This window comes from Plenodomus lingam (genome assembly GCF_022343315.1).
Source record: "Plenodomus lingam strain CAN1 chromosome Unknown contig_13, whole genome shotgun sequence".
Lineage (NCBI taxonomy): Eukaryota > Fungi > Ascomycota > Dothideomycetes > Pleosporales > Leptosphaeriaceae > Plenodomus > Plenodomus lingam.
Genome location: NW_027093931.1, coordinates 933,193 through 956,888, shown reverse-complemented (window position 1 = coordinate 956,888; position 23,696 = coordinate 933,193). Strand labels below are relative to the sequence as shown.

The following is a 23,696-nucleotide window of genomic DNA, read 5'->3' as shown; positions in this document are numbered from 1 at the left end:
AGACTGGGGTTGATTGTGTTGTTGGATACAATACATGCCTGGGAGCTTCAGAAACTGGTAACCCGTCTTTGACTTTATATCCACCTCTATCTCTCTCTATCTCTATCTCTCTCCCCCCCCCCCCAATCACCAACCCACCCACCCAAACCACCCCCTCTTCCCCTTCCCCCCCTCCCCCTCCCCCATCTTACCCCCCTCCCCCTCCCTCTCCATCCCCTCCCCAACAACCCTCCTCAACTCCCCCCTCAACCCCTCAATCTCCCGCTCCTTCTCCCACGCCTCCACAATCGCCTCAAGCTTCATCCACCCATAGTAAGTGAGCTGGTATGTGAACAGGGCGCCCAGGAAGCATTTCAGCATGGGGCTGGTGTAGGATTGGTAGTATGTTGACTATTGGGGTTAGAGGTTGGGGGTGAAGTGAGTGGAGGCCGGACGTACAGTTCGTGAGCTGTGGTTTGATGTGCTGGTCCATCGCCGTTTTGGTAGTTGGGGGATGTGGCGGAGGGTGTGGCGGAGGGAGGGGAGGGGTGTGGTGCGGAGGGTGGGCATTTTGTGGTTGTGTCCTCTCTTGCAGTTCAATGGGAGGAGAGGTGGGTATACTGATTTTCCTGGCAGCTCTTGCGTGGCTTGATCTCGTCGTTGATGCCGTGCAGTCGCTATCAGCGATGAGATGAAGTCGGTACGGTATCCCGCGGCGTTGAAATTCCGCAAACAACCCCCTCTTCACCCGAGACCTGTCGGACAGAAAGCAAGCTCAATGTGGACTTGAGGCTCGTTTCTTTTTTTTTTGGCAAAAAAAGGTAACACTGAGTAAAGTCTCCCTCGCGGTATCAAAACCCAGACTAGAGGAAGAAATCAACGTTTCCGCATCTGCCCCAATCTCACACAAATTCCTGCGCGCGCAGTGGACAGCCATGCACGAGTCATGCCCTCACAGCACACCAAGCCCAGACAATCACGCCTCCCTAAAACAGACTAGCTTCCTTCTTCCTTCCCCTTCTCTCCTCTCCTCCTCCCGCTCCGCATCCTCTCTAGCGCGTGCAGCGGCTCCCGAGCATCCGTGCGCGCGCGTCTTCCCAAACGAACACCTTGCACAACTTGGACAAACGTCAACGTCGACGAACTGTTTTTACAACGCCCTTCTCTCTTCGCATTCACACACTCTGCTTTTTACAACTAGACGGCGACAACGGACGTGAAGATTTAGGCTTTTTAGGATTTTCTTCCGGCTTGAGGGTTAAGGGTACGGGCTGATATACTTTGGCGACTTTGGTAGAACGGTGAAAGACGCGGTTGGGTTTACTGGTACTGCGACGTATAGTATTGCGATTGTCGACGAGGACTGCCGGTTATCTAGCTTTGCTGTTCCTTTCTCTCTCGCTCGCGCGCGCACTCATATAGATATCCACGTTCACAATGGTACGTATCCCCATCCCCATCCCCATCCCCATCCCCATCCCCATGCCTTCACCCCCAACACACGCAACTCCCCAACACCCTCACTCACCCACGCAACCCCCGCAGGCCCAAACCCCGCAACAGAGACAAGCCAACATGCGCTTCGCCAAGGCGCAGGAGAAGAAGATGGGCATGCCCGACCAGCCCGTTGTCCCGCGCAAACTGGGCCCGCAGAAGAGTCCGATCAGCAGGGTGTGGATTAGTAAGTGTTGCCTTTTCCCGTTTATTATTTCTGCTTTCGAGGCCGGAACGAGGCGGGGAATGGACAGGAGGATGGGCACTTGGGTATGAAAAGCATGCATGCGACAACACGACGAGGAACAAGGAAGATGAATCAAATCACTAACATGCACTCACCAACAGTCCTCCTCGGCTTCGCCCTCTGCGGCGGTCTCCTCTTTGAAATCCTCAGACTCTTCTTCTAAGTCGTTGGCGCATCCCTTCCCTTTGACTCCTACTTGCCCTCCCTCTTCTTTCTCCCTCTCTCCGACACCATGGCTCGCTGGCCTATTCCCCATTTCCCCATTGGAGATACCGGACACACACAGACACTGCAAACTACACAACCCCTCGAGATGAAACAACAATGTGGGCTCACACCACACCGTCGAGCAAAGGAGGAACGTTTGTTCTGCGTGTACATCTCCCCACCCCGCTCCCCTGGCAGTGAAACTGAATGCGGGATGATTTGCATCTGGCACGATTTTCCCGTTATTCATCATGGTGTGGCATGGGGTACAACTGGGTCTTATCTTACTTTATACTTTCTTCTCTTCCTCTCTTCTCTTTTTTCAAGTTTACTACATTAGGGGAGCTGTGAGCCGAGCGTGGCGGGGAATCGTTGGATTGGGGGAAAAAAAATGTTAGAGGGAATACTATCATCAATTGCATGTCATGTTGATTTCCATTTGGCATGATCACTGTTTATTGTTTATATCCGGCTTTGCTCGCTCTTTGTTGTGCGCGTGGCAAAGGTGCAGTCAGTTGACTTTGGGGGGGTACTACTCAGCAGGCGCATCTCCACCTTCATCCAAAACCACAGTCCGCTTCTTCTTTTTCTTCTTCTTCTTCGCCTTACCCTCTTCCTGTTCCTCTTCCTCTCCTCCATCATTAACCCCATTACCCCCATCCCCCTCACTCTTCCCCTTCCCCTTCTTCTTCTTCTTCTTCTTAACCGGCGCCACATCAGCCTCAGCCTCAGCCTGACCCCTCGCCTCCAACCCCCCACCCAACACAGACGCCTCATCATCCCCACCAACCTCCACCTTGCGAACCTTCTTCTTCTTCTTCTTCACCGCCACCTCCTCCTTGACATGCAACCTCTCACTCGCCCGCTGCATCTCCAACCGCAACCTCTCCACCTCCTGCAGCGCCCTCTTCATCTCCGCATCCTCTTGCGCCTTGCGCTCAATCTCAAACGCCGTCAACTTGCGACCCGTCACATCCTCGTCGTCCACGAGGCTCAGCGACCCGAGTCCCGAGCTATCTACCTCGAGCAGGGACTTCTTCGTCTTGGCCGGCCGCGGCTGCACGACATGGTCGCGCGAGGCGTCCGCCTCGGCCGGACCGAGGGACTCGTCGCCCATGATTTCGACTCTGCGTGCTGGTTTGCGCGGACTGCGGGAGCGGGGTAGCGGGGAGGAGGAGGCTTTGCTGTCGAGGTGGAGTTCCATGATCGGTATCGAGTCAATGTCCAGCTCGTTGTTCTCGCGGTTGCCGTCGCGGACGATGCGGCTGAGGGGTGTGACAGTCCCGCTTCCGCCGTCCGGATCGATGTAGAATGGATCGTCTTTGTGGCGCTCTCTGCGCTCGGCTTTGCGGCGTGCGATGATGTCTGGGTCGAGGTATTCTTCCTCTGCTGCGTTTTGGTACGAGGTAGGCTCCTTATGTGGCGCGTCGAGTCGGTCGGCTGCTGGTGTGACAATAGCCGGGGCGTCTGCGTAGGCTGCGACGGGCTCAGAGTATGCGGCGTAGACATCGTCTTCTTCCGTCTCGAAGCCTTCGTTATCAGCTTGGAATAACAGTCGTTGCAAATTGGGATTGATTGGGACGTCGAGATCTAGATCTTCGGGTACTGGCACTTTTCGTTGCGCTCCAGGGGCAACTGGATTAAGTTCGGCGCCTGAGAAGAGTGCGGGTATGGCTTGCGTCAGTAGTAGCGGTGGATCTGTAAAGCCGTCGTGGTTGCCCCCAGTGGCTGTGCCAGACGCAGCTTCAGCAGCTAGGCGCATGAGTTCAAGATATTCCACTGCTCGTTCTTGAACTTCGAGACTAGGATGCGTGGAGAGCGGTTCCAGAAAATGTATGATTCGAGCCATGAGCAACGACATTAGAGTCTTGCGCTCAGGAGTCCAGGAGATCCGATCGCTCCCCGCTATACTCGAGAACACTTTCGGTATGGCCTGAAGATAGACGGCGAGAGTTTTGAAAGAGAGTTGGAGGGAGGTAGGATGTAGAAGCGAAGTCATGACAGGTTCTGGTCGTGTAAGGTAATCTGCGTATTCACCCACAAGCCAGCCAGCAAACTCAAGGACGCCTTGGCCACCATTGCCAGATGCTGGGAACATTTGATCTCTTCTATCAATGAGAACCAGCGATTGCGCAGCGTCCACTGCTTCTGCTCGAACACTCTTGACACGAACAGCTACATTCTGTAACTCGCGACCTATATCACTGCCAACATCATCCTCATGTTCTAGATCTTCATTCTCGTCTGAAACGGCAGATGATCGCGTCGCTGGTGCCACTCGTACAAGTTGCACGAGCACGTCAATGTACCATTCAAAGTCGGCGATGTTGCTATAAGTGTCCCGCGAGCACATTTCCAATATACGTTGAATCACATTGATGCGATAGTCGTCTGGAAGTGGTGGAGGCTGGTCAGAGTGGAGTTCGTGTTCTGGTAGAGTCTCTTCGGCATCAGAGTCATCATCCGCATAGGGATTAATGCCCATCTCTCGACTCCGATCGTTGTTTGGGTCGTTAGTTGCAGACGCAATCGGCGCATTCCGGAGCTGTCGCATCAGTCGTCCCACAATGGCAGTCAGGTTGTCCGTATTGACCATGCCGACTACCAAGTCCAAGGCCCGCATTCGTATCGAAATGTCCGGGTCGTCAATGCATTCGAGAATGACGTCTTGCTGCTGGGATACTAGGTGTGGGTGGGATCGAACAATCTTGTCGAAAGCCAGCAATGCGACGTATTTTACTACACACTGATGAGATTTGTAGACATTGAATTGATATGCGCATTAGCTTACAGTTTGCATCTCCTTCTATAATCATCATGCCTCTCAACTTGCCGACACATAGCTTTGCTACTTCCTCGCCCTCTGCAGTACCATCGACAGCTTCCAGGATGCCACCTTGTATAATGCCACTGATACACTCGTATAATAGTGACATGGCAGATGTCTCTCGTATTATTTTCGTCAGAGGAGGGAGGAGTTTCTTGATCAGTCGGGGTTCCAGAGGCGTGAGCGTCGCAAACTGGAAGGGTCAGAATAGATCGATCAAATCGGGCTCAAGAGTAGTACGCACTAGTTTGATCAGCTTAATAGCCATCCAGTTGTTTCCTCCTTCGACGAGTAGGTCGAATAGCCTAGGCGCCAGCGGCAAGAAATCCTGCGGTCGCCTCCAGCCTAGTTCGCAGACGACGTTGACAATGGCAGCTGTGACACTTGCATCCTCGTTCTCGTCCTGCAGTCGTTCCTTGATCTTTGGCCAAGCAGGTCGCAAAGTCTCTGGATAGACGAGCGCAAGTCGATAAAGCGTGACGACCGTCTTCTTGCGAATCATGGGCGACGTGTGTGTCAACCGTGGGATCAAGTCGGAGAGGACTGAGTTGGCCATGCTGGGATTGATGACATGCGGTATTGCGCCAAGCGGGAGACTGACATAGGGCGGGCTCGAGCTCATGATGTCCTTTTTGAGTTGATTCTCTGCGAGCACCAGGACCTCGGTGTCCCTTCTGAAACTTTGCACGGCGGCGAGGTATCCTGTGCGCTTCTGCTTGAACTTGGAACTCGACATGACTTCCAGAACATTGAAGCTCGCCCATGACATGTCATGGCCAAACATCTCCAGATATGTGAGCTTCAGGAGCGCAGTGGCCTTGAGGTCCATGTCGTTGGAACGAATCTCCTTGCGACATTCTTTTATGCTCTCGGCGATGTATTCCTTCTCGCTGCCCTTGTGGTTGCGGAGGCCTCGAATGAGGTCGTAGAGTGACTTCTCGAACCTGAAAAAGACCATCAGCCTCTTTGTGATTGCACAACTAGATTCCTGCCATGGCCCTACATATTGGCGATGTCCTAGGAATATCCCCCGCAGTCGTGTGTCCAACTATCTCGGCGCAAGAGGTGGGGGTACGTGGGCAGGAGCGTGCAGACGGCGGGCCAGCAGGCATGATCATGAAATGCAGTTCATATCGTCGTGATGATTCTTTCGGGCAGTGCCTCAGCCTGAACCACTCTGTTCTCGCTGTTTGTGTTGCCGGCCGAGCTGTTGTCCAAGAAGCGTTGACGTGCATCTCTCTCACACTCCCAGTGCCCATCGGCGCTAGTTGGGCCGAACATGGTGGTCGCAAAGCTTGGGCCAGACTCACAACATTCAACGTACATTCACACCTTGCCTCTCCCAAGCTTGGAAGCCTATATACCAGCCCGAATCAAGTGACTTCACTCAATTGAGCTCTCCAGAAAAAGATAGCAAAATCCCATACACACAAAGTTGCCGCCATGACAAAAGCAAACCTTCTATCCCCGCCCTCCCAGATCCCACCACAAACCGCACTCGCACTCTCCCAAAAGGCTCCCCTCATACTCGCATCCGCACCCACCTCATCATTGCCATGGCCATTCTCCCTGCTCTTCTCACGTGAGACTCCTGAATCATGGACCATCCACGAAAACCTCTTCTACGCCACCCTACGCACTGGCGACGAGGCTTCTGCGCGCGCTATCCTCACTCGCCTCGAGGACCGTTTCGGCGAGCACAACGAGCGCATCATCACACTTCGCGGCATCTACAACGAGGCCACTGCACGGTCAAACAATGATCTGGAAAAAGTGTTTCACGGCTACGAGAAGATATTGAGAGAAGACCCAACCAACATGCACATCAGAAAGAGGAGGGTGGCAGTGCTGAAGGCGTTGGGAAGGCACCAGGATGCCATCACAGCCGTCACCACATTATTAGAAAACAGTCCAACAGATGCTGAGGCTTGGGCAGAGGCCAGCGAGTTGTACGCGGGCCAGCAGGCATGGGGACAGGCAATATACTGCGCTGAAGAGGTGTTGCTCATCACACCGAACGCATGGAGCGTATGTGATGCCTACATCAGATGAGAGCATTCTCGGTCATGAAACAGTTACTAACCCCGTTAATAGGCACATGCGCATGTCGCAACCCTGCACTACCTCTCCACAGCCTCCTCCACACCACGCAGTCTTTCCGCCCTTGCCCTGTCACTAAAGCACTTCTGCCGCTCAATCGAGCTAAACGACTCCTACATTCGTGGATTCTATGGTCTTAAGCTTGTGAGCTCGAAGATTAACACTGCACTATCAGAGCCAAGCTCTACATCACACAATAAGCGCAATGCACAACAACAAGACGATGATGATATACCCATTCCCAGCCTAGCGACTGTGAAGAAGCTTGAAGAGATCGCCACCAAAAAGCTTGCAGAGATTGTAAGGCAGTACAAGTCAGGGAGCAAGGGTTGGACGGGCTATGAAGAGGCAGAGATCATTGCGGCGAGGGAACTGCTGGATCGGGATGGCAAGGTAGAGCGCTAAAGTCGATTTGAGATCGATCTGTTTCGAAGCTGTATATATTACGGCGTTTGGTGTCTGGGGGTTCCATAGGCTCGAAGTAGACTTCAGAGCACACCTGATCTTACAGTTGGCTAGCCCACAGACTGCAGAGAATACTTGATACCAACCCACATAATCGACGAAAAGTTACAAGCGTCATAGTACACTACAGGGGACTCGAACGCCCTCGGACTTATGGAGCACATGACGTGCTCGATCGGCCTCGAGCAGTACATTGCATTTGCATGTAGTGTGATGAAATGCTCCCGATCGTCCATTGCCACATATCCCCCCTCTGCAATGATGCTAAGCAGGACGAAATGGTGTCTGTGCTCTGACCGTCGATTTGAAGAATTCGACTGCAGGCTTTTAAACGTCTGAATGCAGACGGCCCGCAATATATGTCTGATGATGTTATTTACTTTGAGCTTCGCCCCTGTCATATTTCAGATCCGATGCCGACATGATGCAAGATCTCTTCGCTTCATATGAAAAGCGCAGCCCTTGAAAGTAGTTACGCCCAAGCGGTATCATGCAATCATTTGAACCCCCTTTATCCTGAGCATGGGTATACTGCTCCCAGATCAAATCAGCGTCGTCAGTCTTTCCTTCTCCTCTTCTTTATCCTCTCCCTTCCCATCTTCCACCAGATCCTGCACCAACTTCAACTCCTCATCCACCCTATCAATCTCCTTCAAAACAAATGCAATCGTCGCATCCCGCGCCTTATCCACCCGTCTCAACGCCTCACTCTCCATGCTCTCATACGCCTGCGGTCTCTGCGGTGTCAGGGGCACCGCCACCTCATCCGCCAGTTTCGCCTTCTTCTGCGCCAGCAACGTTCTCAGCGCAAAGATGTTGTAATCTCGTTCCCGCAAGTTCTCAACCAACTCTTTGCGTCTCACCTCCTCTTCAAGTTTCTGCTTCTTACGCACTGCTTCTTGCACAGCACGCGCCTGCTCCGTTTTGAACTTGTAAATCGCTTCCTTGGCGCAATTCTCAATGTGCGTGAAGCGAATGGGCCCAATGTTTTGGCCGCCGTACCAACGCGCTACAACTACTGTGCCCTCGGTTTGAGTGTCTCGTAGGACACTTGCCAGACGTTTTCCGGCCCAGGATTCGCCGCCGTCGTCGTGGCCTTCGTCATGGAGGGGTTTGGAAGCAGGGGTTAGGGATTTTTGCCGCGAGGGTTTCCGCCAGGCGGAGATGATGTGGGTGGCGGTACGGAAATCCGGGAGGGCTTGGAGGGTTTTCAGAGGGAGGCTGGGGGAGTAGACGCCGATGAATCTGGAGGTTTGTTCTTGGATGGGGGAGCTGAGGCAGATTGAAGGGTTTTGGGGAGGGGAGGGGGAACGGGAGCGCTTGGTTGCCATCTCTTTTCTTTTTGCCTCTATTTTCTGAGTCTACGGAGTGATCTGGCTTGTTATTTGATGTTTATGTTCATGTTCAAGGTTGATAATTTAGAGGCTGAGTCTTGGGTAAGTGAAGAGTGGAAGGAAGGTGGAAGCGAGATGTTGTTTGTAGGCGAATGCGGAGAGAAAGTCGTGCCGAGGGGATCGTCGTCTTCGACCTCGATACCCTCTTCTCCCTTTTGTATCTCCCATAGACGGCTGTATTGAATTCACATTTCATCTTGTATAGGCAAAAGTCTTTGTCATTACTAATTCTATGCTATCATGTGATTTGCTTCGTTTTTGTTCACGGATGCATAGTGATCAACAAATTTTGGGCATTCTTCCACGAAAGCGAGGTAGCATCCACTTCTTTTCTTGACTCGATTTGGGGCCAATAATTCAGTTTTAGCAGATGGCTTGAGTTGTTTGTGTTCGTGGTGCGTAGATCTGCAGGTAAAGCAATCTCTACTAAGCCTCCTCTCTCACCTTACACATCTCCGCCTCGCTCCACCACCAAACCCTCGGTGGTGGCTACTATCAAGTTATCGTCCCCATTTCTTTTTAGAATCAGTTGTTACTCCTTTTCAAGGTGCCGTGTCTGTTCTGCCTAATTGGCGGCGACTTCTTATCAGAGAGGTCTTTCACTGCTCACCCTCGCGGAATAACATTCTTGCCATCCCGTGCAAACGCATTGCACTAGACCGTCAAACCACAATCTTGCTTACACTCTCACTGGTGCAAAAGGGTCTAGTTAAGGTGAATTTGCATTGTCTTAGCGCATGTGACGCTGCCACAGCCTATATAGCTCCACCCACCTCACTGACTCTTCTTCCTGCAACCTCCCACTTTTTTGCAATATACGCTTCAAGAAAAGGACAGCAACAACGTATACTAGACTTTTGGTAAGTGTTTGCTGTTCTGCTTTGACTTTCGAAGCGACATCTACATCTTGCGCTGTTGATTTGGCACGCGAGGTGCTTCGACGGCATGTCTGTCGCGACACCAGCACTTAGTGCCACTTTGTTTATCAAGTCCGCCACTAATCAGAATTGGATAGCTACAGTACCCAGCTCGCGATTCAGTTTCCTGATCGTCTTTTGAAGCAGTCGAGATGGGCCGCTTTGATACCCTGAATGAAGAGACCAAGGATCTGGTCGAGTGCATGCTCCCCGCACTAGCCAAATCTTTCAAGGTCGAGGATGTAGTCGATATCATTCCTCAAGACATACGAATGCGTCAGTGGGATACGGAGCGCCGTGACCACATCAAGGTATGCTGCCAGTGATGGACATTTGTTGTTCAGTGATTGACAATAACAACAGGACCAAACGGAGAACGACCCGCGCAACTGGGGTGTCCAGTTCCTTAAGGATCTCAAGACCATCAATCGCGTCAGTGGCTGGGACCTGGCCACCTTCCATGCCGAGTTGTACGAGAAGGTTGCTCTCCACGAGGAGACACACCCTTGGTGTCGATTGTCAGACATCAAGGAAATCAAGCTCGACGTCGAGAATCCCGGCCGCAAGGAAGCCATGGCGAACCCAGTCCAACCCGTGTCTGACTCTTCCACCGACTCCTATCTGGAGGAGTTGGTTGAGCCAAATATGCCAAAGGGCTCATCGAAGCGCAGGGCCCGCCACGAGGTATATGAAGCTCGCGTCCAAGAATCATCCAAGCGCCGAAAGAGTGAGCTATACAAGTCACAACCACATCCAGAGCAACATCCAGCTAACCAAGCCAACAGCCGCTCGTCTCCGCCGTGCCAACGACGGCAGCTTTGTTCGCCCTGAGAAAGGCGCCAAGAAGCAGCACTCCCAGGACCGCGGCGACTCCATTCTCAGCACTCAGTCCAATGCCAACCGCCCTAGCACCGAGAACAACCGCCGCCGTCATGACCGTTACATCCTCCAATCTGACGGCGAGGAGTCATACGGCTCTCCTACCCCCCGATCCGCCCATCCCCGCCGTATATCTAGCTACTCGACGACCCCCGCTCCCAATGCCGTCCAACCTTCCCACAGTGGACAGGTTGATGCGTCAAATGAGCCGTTGGCTGTGCAGAAGCTTGCGGCTGAGTTGGAGGTAGCCGAGGCCGAGCTCAAGGCTGCGCGTGCGAAGTTTGAATATATTCAAGCTCGTGAGCTGGCAGAGCAGCAGCTCAAGCAGCAGGCGTTGCAAGAGGATCTGAATGCCCCTCGTGCTCCTCGTGGCTAGATGGTGCTTTGTCTGGGCTTTTTGGACGGCTCGAGTACTGTCTCTTGAATGGTAGTCCATTGTACATGGGCAACAAGCAATCGACAGTATAGCTAGCTCGTAGCAGGCTTGGTATGCTTCTCAGGTTCCATTTGGTTTTCTTTGCTGATGCAGCGCCTGGCGAACATATAGATTGGACCTGCTCGAGCAGACTGTTAACATCATTTGCGCTGGAGGATGCATGTTTGAGCCACGATGATATTCTAGTGTATCGGCTGGCTATTGCTTGCTTCTCCTTAATACTGATGATACTTGTAACCATTTCCCAATCTGTCCTGCTGTTGTTCTTGATCTTAAGTTTATAGATGATGCCAACACTGACCCGTCCTCTCTCGATGATCACGAGAGTGTGAGCCTCGAGGACACGATGCGTGAACCTATTCTTTGAATATGACAAGTCCATCGCCCCGCCTCGGAGTGTACCGGTATACCCAGACCAGCGCCGTGCCGCCAAGATTTACGATAGCGAGACCAAGCCGCCCCCTGTTTATCTACGGTAACGGTGTGCATACTGCGGTTCATGTTTGGGTGTATATGTGTACAGTATATACTATATATGATGAATCAACGCAGTACAGTTAGGAATGAGGGATCATTAAGCTTTTGACCGTGCGTGCAACATGTTGGGGGAGACTAGACTCGGGTGGGTAGCTGTGTGGAAATAGAATGGGGCTTCTGGAACGTACCGGTACTGGAAGTGGAGTCGTTCACTCTTCATGTGTGACCTGCTCGCTGCACTGCATTGCATGGCAGGTAAGATGGAGCAGGGGAAATTGAGGCTATGGACTAATTGTTTTGGTTAGATGTGTGTATGTAAAGGGGGATTTGACATGACTAGGTACCGTACCGGTACCGGTATCCCGTCTACCAGGTCTAGCGAGACATGAGGACATGACTTCACCTGTCAACCTTCTCTTGCGTATCGACACCTAGGTACGGTACGGTACCGGTAGGACTTTGATGGGTTTGGCCCCCAATGGCGTCCGTCTGACAGCGAAGAATGTTCGACCCAAAACGCAGGACAGAGTCGTGCATCCAGTGAAGATCCTTTCGCTCCGACTGTCGGGCCCTTCACCCTCCCTAGGGACCTGCCTCTTCGACCACACCACATCGCCGGCGCCCCCTCTGTACAGTAGTGATGGTACCGGTAGGACATTGGGCACTCCGCTGCAAGCGAGCCGTGCAAGGCGTTGGGTCCGGCGCTAACGTGATCCACCACCGAGCGCCCACCCCCACCGAGCGCCCACTAACACTAAAATCACTAAATTTTTAACACTAAATTTCTTAATAACTATAGCACCTATTAATAACACGCTTATAGTAATTAAATCCTTAACTCTTAGAGAAGATTTTATATACTTAGAAATAGTAAAAAAGTATAGTTACTTATAGTTAACCTTATCTAGATACTACTAGAAAATTTAGTAGGTATATACTACTACTCTACTAAATAGTTAAATACTTAATACTATATAAGAAAGTAAGCTTATAGAGTATATGTGGAAATTTAGATTACTAAGGTTAGGAATAATTTAGGAGATAGATTATTAGATTATATCTACTATAATTAGACTTATATATATATAGAGCTTTAGCTACCCTTACTAGAAGGTAAATAATTAGTAAACCTTCCTTACTAGAGCTCCTACTTTGTATTAGGCACTTAGCAGTAAGCTAGCAGTTAATTAGATAGTGGGTTATATAGGGGTATTAACTAGGATTAATTAAGATTAATTAGGATTAAGATACTCTATAATCTAGTTAATATCCCTCCTATAACACACCCCCTAGGTATAGGTAGATCTTTTGTTATTATAGTTATACTTATAGTTAGTAGGTAGTGTAGCTAATTAGAGTGTTATATATCTAAAGGGTTAAATTAGCTTACCCTTTAGATACTAACTAGCGCGCCTTCCTTATTTAGCCTATGCTTACACGCGTAGATATTATCTAGATAGAGCTCTATAACTCTATCTACCTAACTATAATCTTTACTATAGCTTAAGTTATAAGATTATATAACCCTAAAAATCTAAACTATACCTATATCCCTACTAACCTATATCTTAGTTAAAGTTAAAACCTGCTACTTGCGCTTACTCTACCTACGCTGCCCTTATTACCTCCTGCGTAGCTAAAGCTATAGTCTCTAAAGCCACTGCTACTAAAGAAGAGTATACTACTACTAAGCGTAAGGCTATTATAGAGTGTGTAGCAGCTAAGCGCGTAGTAGCTAAGCGCGTGGCTACTGCTACTGTAGCTAAGATTGCAAAGCTAAGGAAGGTTACTCCTACTCTAGCTCCTACTACTCTAGCTCTAACTCTAGCTCTAGCTCCTGCTCCTCCCTAGACCCTGCCTAAGGCCCCTGCTCCTGCCCCTACTCCCTCTCTAGCTCCTAAGGAGACCCTAAGATCCTCCTACTATAGAGAGCCTAGTATTTATTATGCTAAAACTTATCTAAATTATCTATACTTAGCGCTCTTTAATAAGTCTAATAGCAAGTGCTATAACTCTTCTAGTAGGGGGACTTAGTACTAGTAGTACTTCTCTAGGTATAGCTGTGTCCTAATATATATAATCTATATAAGAAATTTTTCCTTTATAATACTTTAGTAAGATCTTATACTAATAAACTAATAGCCCTAAGCTTACCTAATATTCTACGCTATCCTTTCTAGTAAGGAAGTAGGTAGGTAAGAGCTAAGACCTTCTTAAGGATAAGAAGTAAAGGGTCTTAGTGCTCCTTAAGGAGAGTAAGGCTAAATAGCAGGAGCTAGTAAAAGCTACTACTACTACTACTAAGCTTGCGCGTAAGGCTACTTCTATAGCTAAGGGCACCTAGAGCTCCTTATTAGAAGATAAGGACTTTAGCTCCTCTAAGGTTCCCCTTATAGATCCTAGGATAGGGTAACCTAGGTAGCCCCCTATAGACTCTAAGGCACGCTTTACGCGCGTAATAGAGCTTCTTAGGGAAGCTACCTAGTTAATAATAAAGAGGTAGGCTATAGTTAGTTATTTTTATATTATATATTAATAGATCTTATATACTACCTTACTTTAATTAATACTATATAATATATACTCTACTATTATATAACTTTAGGTGCTCCCTAAACCTTATAAATTATTATAAAGTTAGGTTTTTAGTAAGCCTATTAGCTAGTATATTACTAGTAGGTAGGTAAGTAATATAGAAAGATCCCTTTTTATACTCTTATCTAAGCCACATGTTTTAAATATCTACATAGCGTAGCTTAGTAGTAATCCTTTTATTATTACCTACTACTAACCTAATAGTTTATTAATTATTATAATTAATTATCTAGGTAGTATCTAAAGTAAGGTATATTTTAGTTAAAAAGTGTTTTAACACTATTGCTTCTTTACTTACTTACTTAAGCGTAAGGAGCTCTACCTTAGTAGTTAACGTAGTAATAGTTACTTATTAAGCTACCTTCTAAATAATAGGTTCTCTAAAGAGCGTAATTAGGTACCTATATAATAATTGCTAAGTATTAATATTATTAGTAAATAACGCATTACTATATATTATAAGCTTATTAGGATCCCTATTCCTATATTAGATTAATTAGTATTAAGTTTAGTATAGATAGATAATTACTTAATTAACTATATTAAAGTATTATTTAGATAGGTTAGTAAGGTATTAGAAGAGCTAGGAGGCTACATAGGCAATATTAGGGCGCACTATAATTAAGGTGTAAAGGATTAATCTAACGCGCTCCTAATAGTCCTTAATCTCCTTTTTAGTAGCTTCTCTAGTGCTCTTTTTAATATCTTTACTTAATAGTAGTATAGTAGGGAATTTTCCTATCTCTACTAGATTAAATTTCTTTATAATCTTATTAATATATTTATTATAAATAAGCGTTATTATTTATCTCTTTCTATCCTAGATTACTCTTACCCCTAGAAACTAGCTTATAGGTCCCTTCTCTTCTATAGTATATCTTTGCTTTAGAGCTTAGATAACTTTGTAAGCTTAGCTTGCGTAGTTTTAGTAATAGAATAATAGGATATTATCTACATAGAATATTAATAAGATACTGCAATCTCTATTAAAGAATAGGTATAGCTCTTCTTTAGAAGCAATAAGCTTATTTTCTTAGAGTGTAGTTAAGAGCTTATTATACTATAATAATAGTAAGTCTTTTAATCTATATAGAGCTTATTTAAGCTTAACGCACTTCCTAGGTATTTAATATCCTTTAGGTAGCTTATAGATAACTATAGGGTGTTAATCCCTTAAGGTGTTAAGGAAAGCTCTAACAACGTTATATTAATATATCTTAAGGTTAAACTTAGCTCTAATAGCTATTATAGTCCTAAAGGTTTAAGCTACTAGGGTAGCTATATAGGTTAAATAAATTAAGTTAGTAAGCTATAGATCTTCTCTTACTACTATCCTTGCTTTACACTTAATTAGGTAACTATCCTAATTAAGCTTGTATGTAAACACCTATTTAAGTAGGAGTAGATACTCTCCTTTAGTTAGCCTATTAATCTTCTCCTAGGTACTAGCTTTTAGTAGAGTATTAATTTCTTTATATACTACGTCTCTAAATTACTATCCTATTTAGTAGTTATAGAGATCCTTCTATTATTTTAGCTCTTTTTATAGAGTGTCCTAGTGCGTATTCCTTTTAGGGTTTTTAGGAGATTTACTCCCTATTACTACTATAATTATAGCGTGGATTATAGCGTTTAGTTTAGGATATACTAAAAGATTATACAAGGGATTTCTAATTAGATCTATATCTAATAGATTTATTACTATATATATCCCCACACTTATAGAGCCTCCTAGTAGTTTATTAGGGTCCTGTCCCTAAGCTTGCTTACTAATATGCGTTAGTAGTAGTCCTTTAACTTATAGTTTTCTACTTCTTCTAGGAGCTCTAGGTGCCGCTTATAAGAGATCTGCAGGAGATATAGAATCTAGTCCTAAAGTAGGTAGGTAGGAGCTCTACTTACTACCCCTATAAGAGCTAGATAGGGTGCCCTTACCTATCTCCGTGCTCTTATAGAGTGACCTACTAATAGCACTCTCCCCTCTAGGTCTTTCCTAGGAGCTACCTATTGTGGCGTTAAAGTAAGTTAGATTACTACTATCTTAGGTAGTAAGACCCTAATCTATAACCTATATAGATCCTTTATCTCCTATACTAAAGTTTAGTTCTAGTATTAGTTTAGGAGTTTAGAGCCCTATTAGCTTAGGGGACTTTATATAGATCCTTTATACTAAGCTAGCCGTGCTTAGTACCTACGCTAGAGGTGTCTGCTTAGGGGGTTGTGAATTACTAGGCTAGCTAGCCTAATTATCTACCTCCTCTAGCTCTACCCTACCCCCTAGCTCCTATACTAGATTTAGTCCTCCTTACTTACTAGACTCCTTATATTACTCTGCTACAATATAAAGCTAATTAAAGATATTAAGCTCTTTATATACTTCTCCTATATTATAGATCTTATCTTTACTAATAATATTAACTATCTTTTAAGCCTCTAACTATTAAAGCTACTTTAGATCTTTCTCTTTATAGAAAAGATCCTTATTAAAGGTAATATTCCACGTTATAATAATCTAATTAAGCAAGGGGATCTATATCCTATATATATTAGATGCTCTATATCCTACTAGATATCTAATATAACCCTAAGGGTTCACCTTAAAAACCCTCTTGTAACGCCTAGCTACTTAATCTCTATTAAGGGGGTAAGCTTAATAGCTATAGGCGTATATTCTGCTCTAATTAGGGCGGAGATTAGTAGTTGCCTCCCTTATCTGCTCTAGTTGCCACCACCTAAAGTATCTAGTAAACTAACAATCTAGCACTTTATTAGGTAATATTATATTATAAGTATAGGACAGGCTTATATTATAGAGCTAAGTTACTACTTTAATAATTTTAGGCTAGAGCTTTATTAGTAGGTTAGCACTAATCCTTATTTTAATTAATTTTGTTATAATCTCCTGCCCTACTCTTTCTACTCCTCTATTAGGTTTATAGGTATATACAGGTAAGCTCTTAATTTTAATACTATTATTAGCTGCCTAGATCTAAAAGCAAGATTTACCACGCTAAGGGAGCGTTGTAATATTATTATCTTGTATAATCTTAACTATACTAAGCTTATATTAGTTAAGTATTAAGCTCTTAAAATTTTTAAACACCTGTATAATCTTATTAAGGTTTTTGGCTTGCAGTAGATAGGTATAAAGCTTTCCTAAGTAGTTACACTTTAATACTAAGATCTATTGCTTATAAGCTATACCTATTAGTATATTAAATAGATCCTATAATACCTAGTAGTATAGACGTAGTAATCTTTCCCTTAGTTATCTTAATATAACCTATTAGGCATATATAATAGCGCAGTGCTTGCATTTACTCCTAGGAGTTCCTTTAATCCTAATATTTATAGCTAACTTAACTAGAGCTTTAAGCGCCTTAGGTCCTAAATAGCCTAATTATTAGTGCTAAAGCTCCTTACTATTATGTCTTAGGTAAGTTGTCTAGGATCACTAGGGTTATTTAGGCACTATACTTTAGATTATTAGATAAGGAGTAGAGGGCTTATATTCTAGGAAAGTTAAGTTAAACTTGCGTAGTAACTTAGCTAATATAACGCTCTTTTCTAATAATCTAAACTGCAAGGTAGCATCTAGCCTAAGGAACTAAACTCCTGCTTTAAGTAATTAAGCTTCTAATATAATATTTATATAAAAACCTTCTACTAATACTACGTTAGTAAGCACTAAATCTTCTATTTTTAGACCTCTTGGTCTATTAAGAGTATTAGGGATTACTCTTGTCCCTCTACCTAAGATTAGAAAAGCTTAAGTTCCTGCTTTAACTATCTTATATTTAACTAATCTAAACAAGCTTTCTTCTAGGTAGCTTATATTATTAACTAGGTGCACTACACCCCTATTATTAAAGATAGTGCTCTTTAATAGAGCGTAAGCTTTAAAGTCTATAGTTAAATAGATCCTGTTTATTTTCTCCGCTATTAACATAGGGTTAATTAGTGCCGCCTAGATACTGCCTAGATAGGTGATTGCGCTTACCTTACTACTATAATCTTAATTAATAGGATAGGACTTAATTAGAGCTTTTCTTAACTCTTTAAATTTTAGGTTCCTATTAATCTTTTTCTTAATCTCTAATTATTAAGTAGTAGTAAGCTTGTCACCTATATTAGTCTAAGCTTTAATAACGTTTTTGTATTTAGGAGGTTTCTATAGGTAAGATCTACTATATAGGCATAAAGACTCCTTCTTTAGTTAATTAGAAGGTAGAGCTCCTATTATTGCAAACACTCTAGGACCTTTAGAGCTTAATCTTATATTGTTTTCTTAGAGAAGTAATAAATAGATCTTAGTAACCTACAGGAGGTTATAAGTTAGCTCTCCTATTACTAACTTTTTAATAATCCTTTAAAATATATTTTAACCCTAATCTAGTAAGATCCTAGTAGATAGAGCTTTAAGATAATCCTATACTATAAGCTATCCTTTAATATTAGGTATGTTATATACCTTAGCTTGCGTATATAGGATTGTCTACTCCTTCTACTAGTAATTAGCGTCTTAGCTACTTATCTTTGCCTTAGTAAGATAAGCTTTGTACTATAATCTTGCTAGTATTACAGCACTTAAGTTAGTTAGCGCTAGGTTATTGCAGAGCACTTAGATAAGTGCTTAGAGGGTTACTCTTCCTTAATTAACAAGCTCTATATAGGCTAGGGTAAGGATCCCTTAATCTACTATATTATTAACCTATATAAAGAGGTTCTAGATTACTAATAACTTTAATACCTAATCTAATAAGTAGGCTTAGTACTAAGCTATTTAGAGCTTGTACTACTTGCTTGTTATATTAAATAGCATAATATCTATTAGCATATTAGGCTTAATAGGTTTATTCTTAAAGTAGTTTTTAGTATCTAGAGCCTTAGGGTCTACCTCTACCTAGATCCCTTTAGTTAGGGCATAGTATCTAAATTAAATATACTAGGTAGGCCAGTTAGTTAATCTAGTAAGTAGGATATCCCCCTTTAGGATTTAGTTGCTTATAGTAGAAGAGTAATAAGTAAGCTTTTGCTTAAGAAATAATATAAAGAGTAAAGCTTGCTAGCTTAGTGTCTAAGTTAAACAATACGCTTAAATAGATAGGACGATCTTTAATAAGGTAAAGCGCGAACTAGGCTTATAACTATAGAAATTTAGATCACTAAGGTTAGGAATAATTTAGGAGATAGATTATTAGATTGTATCTACTATAATTAGACTTATATATATATAGAGCTTTAGCTACCCTTACTAGAAGGTGAATAATTAGTAAACCTTCCTTACTAGAGCTCCTGCTTTTTATTAGGCACTTAGTAGTAAGCTGGCAGTTGATTAGATAGTGGGTTATACAGGGGTATTGACCAGGATTGATCGGGATTGATCGGGATCAAGATGCTCCGTGATCCAGTTAATATCCCTCCTGCAACAGTATATTAAAGAGCTTTATAAGTAAGGATTACTCCCTATATAGACTATTATTTAAAATTTTATAACTAAAATAATAAGGAATCTAGTAGGTAAAAATTAGGTATAGCACTTTATTAACTACTATAATATTAATCTTATCTCCTATTAGGCTACTAGGCTTAATTATAACTACTTTAAAGCTAATTCTACCTTTAAGTATAGCTTATACTTTAAGCTTTTATACTAAAAAATAGAGTAATATAATATTAAGAGTTAGTATATTTATAATATAGATAAGAAAGGTTTTCTTATTAGAGTACTATTAAAAACTAAATATATATTTAATAAAAGCGCCTATAAGTAGAGAAAGATTAGAGCTATACTCTAGAATAGTAATAGAGAGTAGATTATTACTATAGCTTATATATACGCTAATAGTACTACTCTTACCTCTACTCTTATTTATTAGTCCTAATCTAGAGCTCTATAAGATACCTAGTTATAAGATTTTAACCTATTATAATACTAAGCTTTCTTTATAGGATTACTAAGTAGGTAGATAAGCTATATCTTAGGGGTATCCTAGCTTAAGGAGGTGTTTAATTATAAGATAAAATGTAAGGTTCTAGTTGTAGGCAATAGTATTTGCTTCACACTAGACAAAATAGTGTAGAGATGGCTATTGGTATAGTATTAACACGAGAATAATACTTGTCCTCCTAAAACCCCGCGCGAAGCGCAGGTTTTACGCACCTTAGTCGCTAAGGCACTAAACCTAACTAGGGATGCGCCTAATTAACTAGAACACTATAAGGTGTCTTCACGATAGGATTGTTACATAAAAGCTAAAGCTTATACTTCATACTAGCTCCTTATCCTTAATAGCTATAGATCTTATATAATAATAGAGTTTATTAAGTACTATAATAAATATAAGATCCTACTTATAATATATCCCCCTTATAGCACTTATACCCTTTAGCTACTTAATATTATAGTATTTGCTCCCTTTATAGCTTTATATAAAGCTTAACTATCTAGTTTTCTAGATAGCTCTTAAGGGCTTATAAGTATTACTAAGAGGGATTTCTACTAGTTATTTAATACTATATAAAGTAATACCTTTAAGGAAAAGCTAATATTAATAGCTTTTAAAGTAATAGGTATCTTACTACTTAACCCTAATATTATCCTTTTAAGGTTTAAAGCACTTATAAATAATAGTAACTAGCCTTCTTTAAGTAATAGTATAACCTTAATATTAAGTATAAGTAATTAGAGAAAGATAGAGTAGTTACTCTATAATACTATAATTAATATCTATAATAAATAGTTAAAGAAGCTTAGCTAGATAATCTATACTATATTAGTAAAAAATACTCTACTTAACTATAAAAATAAACACCTAAGGGCTGCCCTAGCTAATAAGAAGAAGCGTAGGAAGCGTAGTAAACCTCTATTATTACCCCCTAATAATAATTATAGTAGTAGTACCTAATTTATTTTACTATTAAAGGTAGAGTAAGTATTTAAGCTTTAGGAGTAAAAGAACCTTAAAGAATAGGAGCTATAATACTAAAAAAGTAAGGTAATTAAGCTTTATAAGTAATAGAAGCTTGCTAAAGCTTAATTTATAAAGGAGTGTTACCTAAATTAAGTAATTACTAAAAAGGAGTAGGAGGAGAAAGCTACTTAAAAAGCTACTATATATAATAAGTAGAAAACTACTAAGTAACTAGAAAAGTAACTCTAAAATAATATTAAAATATCTTAAATAAGTAAGAGGTAAATCCTTAAGCCTTCTACTATTATACTAGCTAAGGTAGTTAATAAGGAGCTAGTAGAAGAGGATATAGTAGTAGAGGTAACTTTATAGCGTAGGCGCCTAATTAGACCCCCTAAAAAGCTACTTATATAATCTAAAATATTTAATCTACTCTAATAGATCTAATAATTATAACTCTAAGAAATCTTGTAATAATAGCTATTGTGGGTGGCGCAATATCCTTATTTAGTGGGTGGTGGATTTTGGTGTTGGTGGGCGCTCGGTGGGGGTGGGCGCTCGGTGGTGGATCACGTTAGTCGACCTCCTCCGCATTTCGAGTACCCGCCCCCAGAATCCAGATCTGCTGACCGCGCAGGGCCTGTCTGTACAAAGACACCACTACCACTTAAAATCATGAGCCGTTGCAATGGACCCGCCAGCTCAGAAAAGAGTGTCGAAAGCCTGCGACGCCTGCAAGAGGAGGAAGGTGAAATGCAACGGCCAGGAGCGTTGCCAACAGTGCGCCCATCTTGGCCTCCGCTGTATCTACTCCCCTTCTAGCAAGCATCGGTCGCAGGGAAAACGCGGCCATATCATCTCCGAGTTCAGGCGTCAGACTTATCATGCTGCTGCTATATCGCCCCCCATACTGCCTGCGAATACAGCCCAGGCGGGCTTTCAGGCTCCCTGCGTCAGTCTGCCACCGGCCATCAAGCGCCATAACAGCGATGCCGGTAAGTCCGCTTGACATATGCATCAGCAGATGGCATAATCAGCGAAGACAGATGATTTACAAGAGGCAGCATCTTCCGTTTCGCTGTTTCCAAGTCAGTATTCCAAGGCCTTCTTCCTGGACTTGATACCAGACTACATGGAAGGCGTGTATCCGGTGCAGCCGGTCATCTCGGAAAATGAGCTTCGACAGTACATTCATGTCATGGATACGGATCAGGATGTCCGCTCCTTCATCTATGCTTTTGGCGGCTGTACGCTAAATCTGACCCGCTATGGGAACCGCAGGACAGAGGAGGTGGTCCAGACGATTGAAGAGCTCATGGACTACTCAATCGACAGCATGAGACGAGCTCATAAGCATTTCCAATTCTCCGTCATGCGAGCCATGCAGTCCATATTCATTCACAATTGTCTCATGAGCTTGCAAGGTAGCGATGCGGCCTTCTTTTACATGCGGGACGCCATATCCATCATTCAACTGCTGCGTATCGACAATGCCGAAGACGCCGCTCAATTCTCGCCTCCTGAAAGATCGAGGAGGCAACGGCTGTACTGGCAAGCTTATATTCATGAGCGCTTCCTGGCTATTCTGGACTACCGGAGAGCAATTTTGCCACCACTCTACACACTACCAGAAGACGACCCCACAATCCCTTTGCAAGTCCACGAGGGCTTCAATCAGATCATCAAGCTCTTTCGGATGCTCGATACAGACTTCCTCACCAGCTGGCTCGACTCACAAGGTGGCACCGTGACCAGTACCTGGGTCGAAGCCAAATCACGCGAACTCGAAGGCGATCCTGAGGCCGATGCGCGGGATCTTGCCGGCCTATCCATGATGCAGCGAGCCGACCTGACCATAACCCGTGAATGGCTTCGCACACTCGTATGGAGACTTGCCATGGGCCAAACGCTCCTCTCCTCCAAATCCTCCAAAGAATGTCTCTCCCTCCTCTTCCCCATCCGCCTCTCCCAAACCCTCCGCCAACAAGTCTCCAGCATGTCCCGCCAAGACATTGAAGTCCACGGCAGCAGCATCACGCAAAAACTCTTTGAAATCACAGACACCATTGCCGATGTCCTCATCCACGTCCCCGCCGCCACCCTCGACGAAACCGCCCTGCGAATCGACGACTTCCTCTTCATCCTCGACTTTGTCCTGTTGTTGCCCCAGCTCGATCTCACGCGCCGTGGTATCCTTCTCGGGAAATTAGAACGCCTGCACAGCATGTTCCCGGGCGCTGTTAGCAATGCCAGCTCGCCCGCCCTCCCCGTCGATCTGCAGAGCCCGGGTGCAAATGACCCCTGGCACCAGGTCACGCAATCCAAGACGGCTTCCGGGCTAGAGGAGCTCGCCGATGGCCTGGGACCCAATGCCCAGGTGCCGCGAGCGGAGACGAAGGCGGGGCAGTTGGCGACTTGGAATCACATTTCGCACCGGCTAACCATGGCAAAGGTTAGGGAGCATTAGCTAGCGTGTGTGGGGACGTGCTATGCTTGTTTTTGGGGCCAGGGTCATTTCGCTTTATTTCTTGGGGGGAGCGGGGGTTTGTACAAGTAGGGAGAGATGGATGTGAGTAGCTGTTTAGAATACTTCGAGTAAGTTCAATCAAGATGTTGTGCACGAAACTGGGTTTTTGAAATGAACAAGCATCGTCTCTACCATCTGAGGAGAATGTACCATCTACACATTTATATACAACGAAGAAAATTCTCCGCTAACCAGCTGACCACATCCAAACAACAAAAGCACATCCATAGGATTACTA

The 23,696-nt window shown here is 44.3% G+C and overlaps 7 protein-coding genes across 7 annotated transcripts; 3 read left to right on the top strand and 4 right to left on the bottom strand.

Annotated features, from left to right (window-relative positions):
* Positions 1-1,554: 1,554 nt before the first annotated feature.
* On the top strand, positions 1,555-1,883 carry IAQ61_001924 (uncharacterized protein; the record flags this gene model as incomplete). The annotated part of the gene is made up of 2 exons (XM_003833738.2): positions 1,555-1,660; positions 1,822-1,883. The coding sequence occupies 2 exons, from the start codon at positions 1,555-1,557 to the stop codon at positions 1,881-1,883; spliced, it is 168 nt and encodes a 55-aa protein (XP_003833786.2).
* Positions 1,884-2,459: 576 nt separating this feature from the next.
* On the bottom strand, positions 2,460-5,712 carry IAQ61_001923 (uncharacterized protein; the record flags this gene model as incomplete). Its single annotated transcript, XM_003833737.2, has 3 exons — positions 2,460-4,666; positions 4,719-4,947; positions 4,999-5,712. The coding sequence occupies 3 exons, from the start codon at positions 5,710-5,712 to the stop codon at positions 2,460-2,462; spliced, it is 3,150 nt and encodes a 1,049-aa protein (XP_003833785.2).
* A 367-nt stretch (positions 5,713-6,079) lies between these two features.
* On the top strand, positions 6,080-7,467 carry IAQ61_001922 (uncharacterized protein). Its single transcript, XM_003833736.2, has 2 exons — positions 6,080-6,782; positions 6,849-7,467. Exons 1-2 carry the CDS (start codon positions 6,198-6,200, stop codon positions 7,257-7,259), a joined length of 996 nt encoding a protein of 331 aa, XP_003833784.1. The 5' UTR covers positions 6,080-6,197; the 3' UTR covers positions 7,260-7,467.
* Positions 7,468-7,861: 394 nt separating this feature from the next.
* IAQ61_001921 (uncharacterized protein) lies at positions 7,862-8,650 on the bottom strand (the record flags this gene model as incomplete). The annotated part of the gene is made up of 1 exon (XM_003833735.1): positions 7,862-8,650. The coding sequence occupies one exon, from the start codon at positions 8,648-8,650 to the stop codon at positions 7,862-7,864; it is 789 nt and encodes a 262-aa protein (XP_003833783.1).
* A 2,179-nt stretch (positions 8,651-10,829) lies between these two features.
* IAQ61_001920 (uncharacterized protein) lies at positions 10,830-11,186 on the bottom strand (the record flags this gene model as incomplete). The annotated part of the gene is made up of 1 exon (XM_066095323.1): positions 10,830-11,186. The coding sequence occupies one exon, from the start codon at positions 11,184-11,186 to the stop codon at positions 10,830-10,832; it is 357 nt and encodes a 118-aa protein (XP_065954807.1).
* A 77-nt stretch (positions 11,187-11,263) lies between these two features.
* On the bottom strand, positions 11,264-11,817 carry IAQ61_001919 (uncharacterized protein; the record flags this gene model as incomplete). Its single annotated transcript, XM_066095322.1, has 3 exons — positions 11,264-11,474; positions 11,611-11,710; positions 11,772-11,817. The coding sequence occupies 3 exons, from the start codon at positions 11,815-11,817 to the stop codon at positions 11,264-11,266; spliced, it is 357 nt and encodes a 118-aa protein (XP_065954806.1).
* A 9,802-nt stretch (positions 11,818-21,619) lies between these two features.
* IAQ61_001918 (uncharacterized protein) lies at positions 21,620-23,398 on the top strand (the record flags this gene model as incomplete). Its single annotated transcript, XM_066095321.1, has 2 exons — positions 21,620-21,926; positions 21,996-23,398. 2 exons carry the CDS (start codon positions 21,620-21,622, stop codon positions 23,396-23,398), a joined length of 1,710 nt encoding a protein of 569 aa, XP_065954805.1.
* Positions 23,399-23,696: the final 298 nt, after the last annotated feature.